At 45.3% G+C, this 13,255-nt stretch overlaps 1 protein-coding gene across 1 annotated transcript in view; it reads right to left on the bottom strand.

Annotated features, from left to right (window-relative positions):
• The window catches only part of EFCAB7 (EF-hand calcium binding domain 7), a 60,193-nt gene that overhangs the window by 46,317 nt on the left and 621 nt on the right, over positions 1–13,255 (bottom strand). Inside the window, exon 2 of the mRNA XM_027852833.1 lies at positions 4,880–5,067. Within this exon, the coding sequence (XP_027708634.1) occupies positions 4,880–5,066 (187 nt within the window). The 5' untranslated portion in view covers position 5,067. The remainder of the gene's footprint in view (positions 1–4,879; positions 5,068–13,255) is intronic.

Here is a 13,255-nt window from a genome sequence, read left to right as displayed (position 1 = left end):
CTTTCCATCTTTCATGTCACTGGATCCTCACCCTGGGAGGCAGGTGCTATTAGAAACCCCATTTTACAGATGAGGAAACTGAGGCAAACTGAGGTAAAGTGACCTGCTTAGGGTCACACAGCTAGAAAGGGTCTGAGGCCAGACTGAGCCCCGAGTCTTCCTGACTTCAGGCCATGTGCTCTACCCACTGGACCACGTTAGCGTCTTTACAATTATCAAGACGTCTCCTTGATCACTCTCCGTGTCAAGAGTAGAGCAGCTAACAGGCTTGCTTACGTGATGATCTTTCACAAGAGAAAAGAGCCAAGAAAGGGAAATTCTGTTCTGCATCATTCTCACCAACTGTGAGGAAGAGGTTGTGTTGAGTGGAAATGATTAGGACCCTGGGGGCAGTGAGCACTCCCTCTTAGTCTGTGATAAAGACAGAGAGCAAAGCTTGAAATGCAGTAGCTGCGCCTTACTGATACAGCTTACGTGGAAGCTAGCTTCCAAAAGCAGCGTCTGGGTAAAGATCAGTCTATTCAACACCACTCTCAAAAATTCCTTCAATCACACATGAAGTACAGTATCTTTGAATACTTATACCAAGAAAGGGGCTAGGGCAGGGGTGGGGAACCTTGGATTCAGTCAAAAGGCCCACGCTTAAGGATCTAGAAGGTCACATGTGGCCTCAAGGCTGCAGGTTCCCCACCCCTGGGCTGGGGTCTCATTCTACTTAGAATATCGGTATTGGGGAGCAGATGGATCTAAGACGGGTGCCACGGAAACACCGAAACGTCCTTTCCCTCCACAGTACTTCACTAAGCTATTAATCAGGAAAGAGGTAAGAATCAGGATTCCTTTTAAAATGGAAGAAAATAAAAACAGTTAAAACTTAGCTGGCAGGAAAAGCAATGATTAGGGACAAAACCATTCTGACAGAGCTTCACACCTAAGTGTCCTTGCGTCAGAAGCGGATCACACCAGCACAGAACTATTTCTTCTTGCTTCCCTAGGAAAAAAGGGAGGAGTGCAGGAAGTCAAAGGGGAGTCACACAGCAGGCATCTTCTAGCTGATCAGGCAGGAACCACAGGAATTCCAATTAAGAATGAATCTTGGTTCAGTTTGCCTAAAGGAAATGAATAGACTGCCCGTGGATCTGATAAAGAGAAGATTCTAGACTCATGCTTGGCAGCAAGATGCTTATTCTATAAAAAGCACTTGAGAACTGAAACCAAATGAAAATAAAATGGTGGGTGAGGCTGCCCACCTTCATTAAATTGTTCTCTCTCTCTCGCAAGCACCTGCGTGTTTCCTCCTTCCCTCTGCCCAAGCTTGTCCAGCTGAATGTGGATAAGTTAACTGTGACTCCCTTGTTGTTTGACACGCATCCTTGATTTTGAGAGAACAGATTTCAAAGGGTTCAGAGTGAGATGGGTGGCACACTATTGACTGAAATTCTTTAAAAGTTAGTCCAGGAGAGATAAGAAACTCTCATGAATGAAATCCTGAAAACACAGAGAGATAATACTGGAAGTAAAAAAAAGGAGCTGTCCGAAGAGACCAATGTGGATGCACAAGTAACATAGCAGATTTCAGATCTGAAGAAAACCCGTGTGCAGAGATAGAATCAAGAGCAAGAACCTGAGGAGTACAAAGGTATGGCCCAGGACTATGAGAGTGCCAGAATACTAGAACTCCAGATGAGCTGGAGCTGGCCATAGAAAGCTACCGATGAAAGAGTTCTTAAAATAACATGGGGTAGAAGATGAGGCTCCAAGACAGGGCAGGAGACAAAGACGCCTGAGAGGACAGAAGCCTCCGCCGCTGGATGTGTATTTTATCGCTGTGTCCTTTGCTATGGGCAGAAAAGGATGAACAAAAGGCACTATGAGGGAGGTGAAACCCAAGATAAGAAGATGGTGAAAAAGCACTCAGAGAGCCCTGATGAGCGTGGCCCGGATGAACTGGCAGATGCTGGCGACAGATGAAAGACCCCGGAGAGCTGGGGAGGCACCGGAGGACTCGAGCAAGGAAATGACATCCTCATTTAAAAAAGGGGAAGATGACAAAATTCGGAAAGTCGTAGTGGAGCTTCAATTCCTGGTAGAATTCTCCAGTATCTCATGGGAGAGGCGGTTAGTGATCATCTGGAAGAGGAGACTGTGCCCCGAGAGGCCGCCAAGCTTCCTTAGGGAGGAACCGTGCTGTTCTGACTTCAGTTTCTGACCTGGTGACCAAACCGGTGTGTCAGGGGATGGATGCCGTTTCCAGATAAAGCATCTCACGGTGTTCTCGTGGGACAAGACCATCTAACAGAGTGAATCTGGGATGGGCCGGGTGGCAGAACTCAAGAAGGAGGCGCGATGGCTGTGGGTCTCTGGCGGAGTTCCCCTGAGATCCCAAACTAAGCCATGGGCCACAGGACATCCTGCTCAATGGCTTGGATAAAAGGCGTGGCTGGCATGTTCATCAGAACTGCAAAAGCCATCGAGCTGAGAGGGAGAGCTAACCCTCAGCGTGACCAGTCAGAATCCCAGGAGCTTGAGAGGTTAGACCAGGCGTCTTCATCTTTTTTTCCTGCCCTAGACCCCTTTGGCAATCAGTCTGGGGAAGCTTATGGGCTCCTTCCCAGAATCATGTTTTTAAATGCATAAAGTGAAATACACAGGATTGCAAAGGAAATCAGTTATACTGAAATGTAGTTACCAGAGGATTAAAAGTTCTAAATCCATGATACCCCATCCATGAGCCCCACATTAAGTGTGGCATGGTCAGACTTATGTTTAAAGAAAGTCATTTTGGCAGGTAAGTGGAGGGATCAGAAGGGGAAAGAGACCTGAGGCAGGGAGAGTAATCAGAAGAGCACAAGGTGGTGCAATGAAGTCAGGAAGATCTGAATTCGATTCCTGATTCAGATACTTACCAGCTGTGTGACCCTGGGCAAGTCACTTCATCTTTATTTGCCTCTGTTTCCTCATCTGTAAAATGGGAATAATAGCACCTCCCTCCCAGGGGTGTTGTTAGAATCAAACAGGATAATATTTGTAAAGCACTTGGCACACCCAAAAGCTACGTAAATGCTAGCTATTATTGGACGACAGTCCAGGCTGGAGGTAACGAGGGCCTGCGCCAGGCTGCACAGGAGCCCCAGACATGGAAGCCTGGCCCTGATCCTTCTGGGCACCACGATGGATAGCACTGGTTCACGCTCCTCTCGGCCATCACGCCTGAAAGCGCCTTCTTTCCTGGAGGTTCCCTCCTTGGTAATAACTGCTCAGCTCTTCACATATCATCGCCCCCCGGGCCATCTTCTCGTCAAGGACAGAGGGACTGGCCTGGCTCCTGTGGGCTCTTTGGCATGATCCCGGCACTGAAGGTCGGCTCTCTGAGGGCAGGGACTGTGATGTTTTTCATTCTTCTATCCCCCAACAATGTGCACATAGTGGGCATTTAAGGACTGCTTCAGGAATTCATCCCATGTGGCCCCATAAATGGAAGTCTTTGAAGGAGAGCACAGAATTCCCTTCTTCAACTCTAGCAGCATGCCAAAGTTCTGTCTTTAAGAAACGACTCACTAAGTGAAGAGAATAGCTTGGTAACTGCGTTCATCTCTGGTCTTAATGGCCAAAGTATCTGAAGCCTTACCTATTGATGGTCACAATGTTCTTGACCACCATACACTAAGATAACTAAGCCTTTTTTTCTTTTTCACATAGATGGGGCTGACCATGTTCTAAGACTTCCTAGGACCAGTCCTCAGGGGACTTGTGATAAGGGGCGACAACACAACGAAAATAAATTTTTCTTTCTTTTTTCCTTTCCTTCTTGTCTTTTCATTCCGCTCTCTCTTTCCCCACCTTCAAATATGTACCCAGTAACATAATTCAAACATTCTCTTTGCCTTCATCCTTCCCACCCTGGGCCTCAGCCATCTTGACTGTGACAACGTAGTTGCGAATTTACCTCATCCTCTACGAATGCTGGCCCCAGACTCTGCACAGATTTCCTACCCACTCACCCAGCTAAGCCATCTTACTATTTACCTGCTCTTACTGACCTGCTTCTTCCCACCTGGACCACCACCTTCTGCACTGCATTCCCAGTACTTAGGAAAATCAATTCACCCATCTTTGGAACTCCTGCTCTAGAGCCCAGACACCTTAACTGGTGGCTGAGAGAGTACAAACTGAATCAGCCCACTCTATCCAGCTGGTCTCAGGCCCCAGGCTAGACCATCCCTCACCTTCACCTTCTATCTGGCTGTCTACCTAAGCCACCTTATCATCTGCCTGCTGAGAAGTGCAGCCTATCTTTCCTCCTTTTTCTAGACACAGCAATCAAATCAACAGTACCACTGCTTCTGTTAAGGTGTGTCATCTGACTGCCCTATACATCAAATCACTATGCCAGTGACTTGCTGGACTGAATTCATTTCCCTGGAGATCACTCTCTTATTTGGGTGGCAGGCTTCTCCTTCTGGGTCTGTATGTAGCCCCAGTACTCAGCACACTGCTAAGTGTCATATAGTAAGGTCTCATCAATTCTTTTTCATTCATTCCCTCAAATTGGTGAAATTCAAACTTACTTAGAATGTACAAGTTCCTAACTATATCATTATAAAGCACTAATCCCTAGATAATGATAGCTTGAAATATATTCAAAATAAAACAAAAATTTTAAGCTTCTACAACATGGCATTTGCTTGATTTTTTATTTTATAATTTTGGAGCTTTATTTTATAGCATGTGGTCATCTAAAAAGAGTATGATTTTATTAGCCAAGCTTTATTAAGCAATGAAAACAGTTTAGGATTGAAATATGACATCTTATCTTTTTGCTTTTCTCAATTTACAAGTAAAAATTAACACACATGCTGAAAATTAAAAGAGTATTTACCTAGGCAAAGTTGATCTCTTGACATAATACTTTCTAAACTGCTTTTAAAAACAGTTAGATAGGCAGCTCTACAATTCATGTAAAACAACTCCTCTTCAGTGACCTGTAATTTCTTCGGTCGAGAACATTCCCAAAGTGTCGATTTCTGACTGGAGACAGATGCGTGACCTCCTGGGCTGCTGGCCATTCTACAAAAAATGCAAAGATGCTCATGTTTGGATTCCTTACGAAACTAAAGATAACATCCATCTTGCTTCTCAAGTCAGAGGAAAAAACCCCCAAAGTACATTTACCTATCTATGTATAGTTAAACACATTCACATACAAAAAACGCTGTGCACAATAGGAATGGCAGGGACTAAACTAACCCCCTTGGCTGGTGTTTCTCTTCATGTAATAATCACTGATTGAGAAACAAAGTCCTGAAGAAATTCTCAATATTTAAGAATAGCAACTTACTAAGTGCAACACTGTGTACCAACTCATTTATATCATTCCAGAATTTCTCTAGGTTATTTTTAATTGCTACACTGTACAAAAGGAATATATTCAACATGTTACCCACTAAAATGTTTGCAAAAAAGAGTATTTTAGAGTGACACAAAAATTGTCATGCTTTGCTCAAAACTTCATTGATAAATTTTAAGACAGAACAGTGTCAATTAAACATGGAAACAAATGAGAAATTCGTGATATTTTTTTTAAAAGCACATTTTTTTTTTTAAAACTAGGCAATGGGGTTAAGTGACCTGTCTAGGGTAACACAGCTAGTAAGTGTCAAGTGTCTGAGGCTGGATTTGAACTCAGGTCCTCCTGACTCAAGGACCGGTGCTCTATCCACTGTGCCACCTAGCTGCCCCTAAAAAAGCACATTTTCAAATTGAAAATGAAGATAGTTAAACAATTTCATCAAGAATGCTAGATCTTAAATTATGTCCTTGAGAGAACGGAAGATCGCCAATGTTATAACATATACATGAAGCAACTCAAGGCAGAAGTCTTTTCTTTTTCAAAAACTCAGGTCCTGGGGCAGCTAGGTGGCACAGAGGATACAGTTCCATCCCTGAAGTCAGGAGGAACTGAGTTCAAATCCAGCCTCAGACACTTAACACTTACCAGCTGTGTGACCCTGGGCAGGTCACTTAACCCCACTGCCTAGCCAAAAACAAAACAAAACAAAAAAAACTCAGGTCATATACCCTTTGACTTGCTAACCGTGCCACTGAGAATATTTCTCAAGGAAATAAACAATCAAAAAGGAGAAAGACCCTTTTGTATTAAAATATTTATAGGTTCACTATACTTAGTAGTGAAAAAACTAAACAAGGCCGAAAAGTCTAAAGGCAGGGAAATGGCCAGGCAGACTGGAACATGAATGCAACGAGGTCAGCATACCATGGGCCAAATATATCCTCCTGTCCATGAGCTAAGAATGGCTTTTACATTTTTAAATAGTTGAAAAAAATCAAGTGAATAATCTGTAATGAAATGAAAATGATGTGAAATTCATATGTCTGTATTCTTTCAGTAAAGTTGTACTGTTCATGCGCTGTCTCCGCGACTTTTCTGACACAAAGGCAGAGGTGAGGGGCCGCAGAGATGGTGCGTGGCGCTCACTGCGTCCTACTGCTGCTGCTCAGGCGCACTGCCAATCGCAGGGAGGCAATTAGAACTCAACAGCGTTGTTAGCGCCATGCGATTTTATGTTATCATTACCAGAGCACACCCATCATGTCAACCCAAGAAAACAAAAGGAGACTTCCACGGTTGTGCTTTTAGGACTCAGCGGAGTGTGGCCTATTTTATTATTGAATTAGATAGCATCGTGTTTATTATGCAACGACAGTAGAGGGGTGCCAAAAGAATACAATATACATCAACATTACCAGGGAAAGCATTCATCCCAATATTCCCAGATACACAGGAAAGCAGACAACACAACAATTCGAAATTTTAAAAGAGATTATCTTATCACAGCAGAATTTAACAAAAATAAAAAAATGGAAATGAAGCTCAGACCAAGTAAGATTCCGAATGGCTCATCTGTTACTCAAGCAAGGAAAGCTGTTTACTGCTGGTGCGTTAATTAAATTGAGTCTGGTTCCAACAGCTGAAGAAATGTGTCCGGACAAAATAAGTTCATTTAACATTATTAGTTTTTTGGCTCAATTAAAATCATATGCTTATGGACTGTTATCAGTATTTGACGGTATTTATCTGTGTGAAAAGCCATTTTCAAAGATGAAATATGGAAAATCTCATTACACATCAATATAATAGATGAACACTTGCAACTGATTTTTGTGACAGGAAACATTCAGTTTGAACCCCAATTAAGCAAAATGTTATTCCCCCAAAAAGAATTCCATTCTTCTCATTAACAGACCTATAATACAAAAAAAAAACCCGTACTTTATTATTATTATATTTTTAATTTTGTCATTAAACTTTGTGAAAATGAGTTTTCTACACCGTTATCTAAGTATCAATATAATAGCCTCACTTTTGTCTCTTGGCCTACAAAGCCTATAAAATCTACTACCCTGCCCTTTGCCGACCCCTGCCATATACTTCCCAATTTCTATCAAGGGTCACATCCCCCTTCTTCCAAGGGCCCGGGTTCACAACCTCTGAGTGACCCTGGAATCTCTCCTTTCATCACCCACGTGTCTCCTCGACACTAACAGGTCACAGGCTAGTTCAGACCCGCCTCTCCCCTTCCCTGGGATGCTGCAGGAGCCTCCTACCTGGCCTCCTTCCCTCCAGCCAGAGTCGAGGACGGTGTCATGCCCAACCCAACAACTTCTGACTCCTTGTGACCCTTAAGTTTCAGCACAAGCTGCTTACTTCCTCTACTCAGGTCACTATCTTCACCACCTCCCCCTAAAACCTTGAATGCCCTTGAACTTTTCGGCTCCAAATGCTAACATTCGAGCTTCCAAAGTCTTATACTGCCTTGGCCCCGGGATTCAAGATTGACAGCCGTGGGTTTAGCATGTCTACTCAGTCAGTCAATAAAAGTTTATTAAGTGCCCACCTACTCTGTGCCAGGCACCAGGCTAAGGGAGACGGAGACAAAGAGACAAAAGGCAATGCGTGCCCTCAGGGTGCTCACTATTGAATGGTGGAAGCAAGCTATCCACAGGGTAAGAAGGAAACAGCCACCTGAAGAAAGGCCCTGGAATTGGGAAGAGCTAGGGGGAGGCTTCTGGCAGAGGGGGGAGATTTTATCTGGGCCTTAAAGGGGAGGTCTGTCATCACAGCAGAAAAGGGAGGGCTTTCTGGCACGGCGCACAACCACAGAAAATGCCCGGAGCTGAGAATGAAGTGTCTTATCCTAGGGATAACCAGGAAGCCAGCGGCACTGGATCAAAGAGTATGCCTAGGGGAGTAAAGTGTAAGAAGACTGGAGAGGTAGCAGGGGGCGGGTGACGGAGAGCTCTGAGGTAGGGGGTGACATGGTCACTTTAGTGGCTGAATGGAGGACAGACTGGAGGTGGTGGGGAGGGGGAGACCCGAGGTAGGCAGACCCCCAGCCCAGCAGCTGTTGTAATAGTTCAAGCATGAGGTGATAAGGGTCTGCACCAGGGTGGGGGCAGAGTCAGAGGAGAGAAGGGAGCAGATTTGAGAGACATTGCAGAGGTGAAGTCCCAAAGTCACGCCGGCTTCTATTTCTATCCTCAGCACTTTGCTCACTGTCTGGATCCCTCTTCACATACGCTAAGGTCCAGACAAACTGACCCTCTCTGTTCCTCACACATAATGCTCCATCTGCAGCCACCTTGTCTTTATCCAGGCTGGCCCCCCTGCCTGGAATGCACTCCCCCTTCACCTTGTGCTTTGGAGAACTTGGTTTCCTTCGCAGCTCGGTTCCAATGCCGCTGCCTACACTACACCTTCCCCAAGGGTACCCGATGCCCGTCTCTTCTCCTTCCCATCTAACTTGTGTTGTATTTTATACACTGTCACACGTGGGAGGACATGCTGTCTCCCCTGAGGAGGTCCTGAGGACCTAGCACAGTGTAGGAGACAGTGCTTAAGAAATGTGGGTGTGGCAAAGAACTGGAAATTGAGAGGATGCCCCATCAATTGGGGAACGGCTGAGCAAGTTGTGGTATATGAATGTGATGGAATTCTATTGTGCTATAAGAAATGATGAACAGGCTGACTTCACAAAAACCTGGAAAGACTTGTATGGTCTGATGCTGAGTGAAGTGAGCAGAACCAGAAGAACGTTGTACATAATAACAGCCACACTGTGTGATGACTAATATTGATAAACTTAATCCTTCCTGGCAATACAAGGATCTAAGACATCTCCAGGGGCCTTGGATAGAAAATGCTATCCACATCCAAAGAAAGAACTATGGAAGCTGAATTGTTATTTTTTTTCTCTTTTGTTGAATTTTGTTTCCTCTTTCTGATGATTCCTCCTATTGGTTTTAATTTCTACTTACAACATCACTAATGTGAAAATATGTTTAATATGAATGTAAATGTATAGCCTATATCAGATTGTGCGCCATCTTGGGGAGGGTGGTGGAGAGGATGGGGGAGAAAAATTTTAAACTCAAAAGCATATGGAAGTGATTATTGATAAATCAAAATAAATTAATTAAAAAAAAAAAGAAATGTGGGTGAATCGAGTAAGACTGCCATAAAGAGTTATAAATGTGGCCTGCAGAGAAATAGGGAAAGACTTAGATGAAGATAACTAAATGCAGATAATGTATAGAAATTTCAAATCTGTAAAATGGGTGCCCACTGAAAGGCTGGAAAAAGGTTACAGAGTTAGCCAGGCATTCAGTTATCTTCCAGCCAATATGTTTGCTTCTCACTGAAAAATGTATTGATCCCAAACAAAAGCACAGCAGTCGTGGAAACTGCCCAGGCCGACGGAGCAAGAGCCCTGCTTTAGACGGCAAGCTAGAAGCGGGTGATGGTGAGACCCTTGCACTTGGGGCTTAGGCCCATGGCGAAGCTCAGTTCACATTCCAGCTTTGCTACTCACAACCTATGTGACCTTAGAAAAGGACTCAACCTCTCTAGGCTGGCTTCCTCATCTGGTAAATGAGTGGGGCCGGGCTCTTAAGAAAATCTCTCAATGCTGTTTCCTCATCTATAAAATGGGCATTAAAATATTTGTCCTTTGAGAAGAGGCTAAAACAAGATGTGTGAAAGGTTTTGAGCTGCTACCAGGAGAGATGCTATAGAAATTCAAAATGTTATTATTTGTAGTAAAAGGCTAGTCTACTTTGGAGGTGGTTTCCCTCTTCATCATTCCTGATGAAGGCTTTCAGGAAGGCCATCACCGAGGGACATTCAATCCTGCCGTTGCTCTAACAGCTCCCAACATTATTTTACTTAGCGTGGACTTCTGAAAATATATTCACCCTAATAAACTGGATATTTCAAGTTCAACAACAAGGCGACACAAGGACTTGGGTCCCCTTCAGGACTCATTGGATCTTTCCTCGGGGGCCTAAATGATCTGCCCCTTCCTGAAGCATATAGGTCTTTCACACTTGGGAAAGAAAGATAATCATCACTTCTCATGGATGAAGTGCCCTATTTATAATACACAGCCGGCATGGCTGACACTTTCCTATTACACCAGATTGAGAAGGACCCCATAGGGATGTGGTGTCACAGTCTGGCTACTGCAAATTGGGTTCACTATAATTAAGAATCAGTGCTTTAAACACAGAGGCTTATAAATGGTGACAAGAAACCATTAATAGCAAGAAGGAGAGAGAAAACAAATGTTCATTTCCCAACAAGTAATTTTTACAAGAGATGTAGCTTGTTTCACTCGGGTAGTGTCTTTCCTCTGGCGATTCGCTCCAATTTATCCTATTTGCATCCCTGGTGCTTGTATGTCACTGTGTTCGTGACATCTCCCCCACAGGACTGGGAGCTCCTTGAGAGCAGGGGCCATGCTCTGCCTCTTTATATGCCCAGCACTCGGCACAGAACCTGGCAACAGCAGGCACTTAAGAAATGTTTACTCACTGCCTGACTCGACTTGCCTCCTCCCGCCCTAGGAAGGGAAGGCAGACTTGGGCACTGAAGCCATTGCTGAGGAAACGCTCCAGAATCACAGAACTGGAGAAGGGGAAGGGACCTGAGAGGTCCCTGGTCCAACCCACACACGAAAGGAATCCCTACAATAAGAGACAGGACAGCCAACGTGCAATGCTCCATGACGGCAGCCAGGGGGGTTAGTGGAACAGATCCCCAAGCCTGAATTCAAAGGCAGTGTCTCCAGCCCGTGCTCTGTTAAATGGGAGGAGGTGGGGAAGGAGGAGCACAGCATGACCCCTCAGATCTCTCCCAGCAGAAAACCATGAGATCTAGGAGTCCCGTCTTCCTGTCAAAGAAAGGCCTCTCAATCCATCCTTCCTCCCTGCCACCCCCAACTGTTTTTGAAAACAGCCTTTTCTTGAGGGACCCATGTCTCCAGTAGTCAGTCAGTCAATAAGCCTTTATTAAGCACCTACTATGTGTCAGGTACTGAGCTAAGTGCTAGAGATGTAAAGAAAACCAAAGGACAGTCCCCGCCCCTCCAGGAGTTCACAGTCTGATGGGGGAGACAGCATGCAAACAACGATGTGCAAAAAAGCTCAAGATGGGCCAGACAGGAAATAACCACGGGAAGGAAGGCACCAGAGGGGTAAGAAAGGTGGGATTTTAGCTGGGATGCCAAGAGGTGAAGGTGAGGAGGGAAAGCATTCCAGGCATGGGGGACAGCCAGAGGAAAGGTCTGGAGCCCCGAGGTGGAGTGTCGAGAAGAGGGCAATCCACAGTGTCAGTGTGGAAAGGTCAAGGACGAGGACTCAGAGAAGGTTATCGGATCTGACAGTTAAGAGATCACTGCTAACTTTGGAGAGAGCAGCGCTGGCTGAATGATGAGGCTGGAAGCCAGATTTTAAGTGGTTAGGAAGGCAGTGAGAGGAGAGAGAGCAAAGGCAGCGTCTTCTTAAGGTCAGTACAAAGGACAGAAGAGCTACAGGGAGATAGGGGATGGAATCGTCAAGGGGGGGGCGGTTCGAGGATGGGGGACATGTCAATATTTGTAGAAGGGAAGTAGTCAGCTGACAGGATGAGATCCAAGACAAGGGAGAGATTAGATTGTAAATTCCTTGAAGGCAAGGGCTGTCTTTCTTTTTATTAATTGTATCCCCAGCACTTAGCACAGTGCCTAGCACACAGTAGGTGCTTAATACATGTTTACTGGATTGGGATGATAGCAGAGGTAATCTTCTTGGGGGCAAGGGAAGGGATGCAATCACTTGTGCTGGAAGAGGGTTTTGCCTTGGAAAGGAGAAGGGCTACCTCTTCATGTGAGCCAGGGATAAGGGAGCAATTCGTGGTATAAGGCTGTGATATGAGATAAAGAGGAGAGAAAGAGTGGTCTCCTATGTGCTAAGTGCTGAGGATACAAAGAAAGGCAAAAAACAGTCCCTGTCCTCAAGGAGCTCCCGGTCTAATGGAAGAGACAACATCTAAACAACTATGTACAAATAAGAGGTACAGGATAAATTAGAGATTAACAGAGAGCATGAAGGGGGAGGAGGAAAGGCTTCTTGCAGAAGGAAGCCAGGCAAACCAGCAAACACTAGAAGTGAACCTTTAAATTAAATTTAAAATCCTGCCTAGAAGATGGGAAACCTTCCTTCATTGCAGCTGGAGACCAGGACCCAGAGGGCTGTAAGATGAAGGACTGGCAGGGGTGGCAGCAGCGGCTCAGGAGCCAAGGGTACGCTGGGGACCAATGAGAGAGAAGCTGAGTCTTTAGCAAAAGCCCCCGTGGGACAGCAACACAGCACCTGCCCTGACTGGGCAGAGCAGCCAGAAGATGCCAGTGACATGACTAGTGACCAGCACATTCACGTATCACTTTGCGGGAGACATCTCTTATCTTGGCATCATCATCAACATGACAGAAGCGTGTACAGGGTGGCTTCAGGTGAGGCTGATGCAGGCTGACATGACCCAGGAATTACCCTCCAGACTGCAGGGAGGGGGCGTCCTCACCGCAGACCAGGCCCTGGACCAGGGAAGTCCAGGGCCATCGGCTTCCTCCTTCGCAGGCATCCTCACCATGACAACAATCATGAAGATGATTGATTAACCAGCACACGCCTCTTTCCTGTGAAGTCCCACCCCCATCTCTTCAGGTGTGTAAAGTGCCTTCCTTCAATGACCTCATGGGAATAATATGATGATGAAACCAGCAATAAAAAGGCATGTTATCAGTGAGGTCTTTCCGTACAGGGAAAGGTACTGGCCTAGACCAGACCCAGGCTTAATAATAATAATATTAATAAGTGATGCGGATGAGGATCCCGGGAGATCTGGCTCCTGGCCACCCCC

Source organism: Vombatus ursinus, unplaced genomic scaffold, assembly GCF_900497805.2.
Source record: "Vombatus ursinus unplaced genomic scaffold, bare-nosed wombat genome assembly UNPS02009824.1, whole genome shotgun sequence".
NCBI lineage: Eukaryota > Metazoa > Chordata > Mammalia > Diprotodontia > Vombatidae > Vombatus > Vombatus ursinus.
Note: the sequence above shows the minus strand (reverse complement) of the source record. Positions and strands in the feature narration are given on the sequence as shown.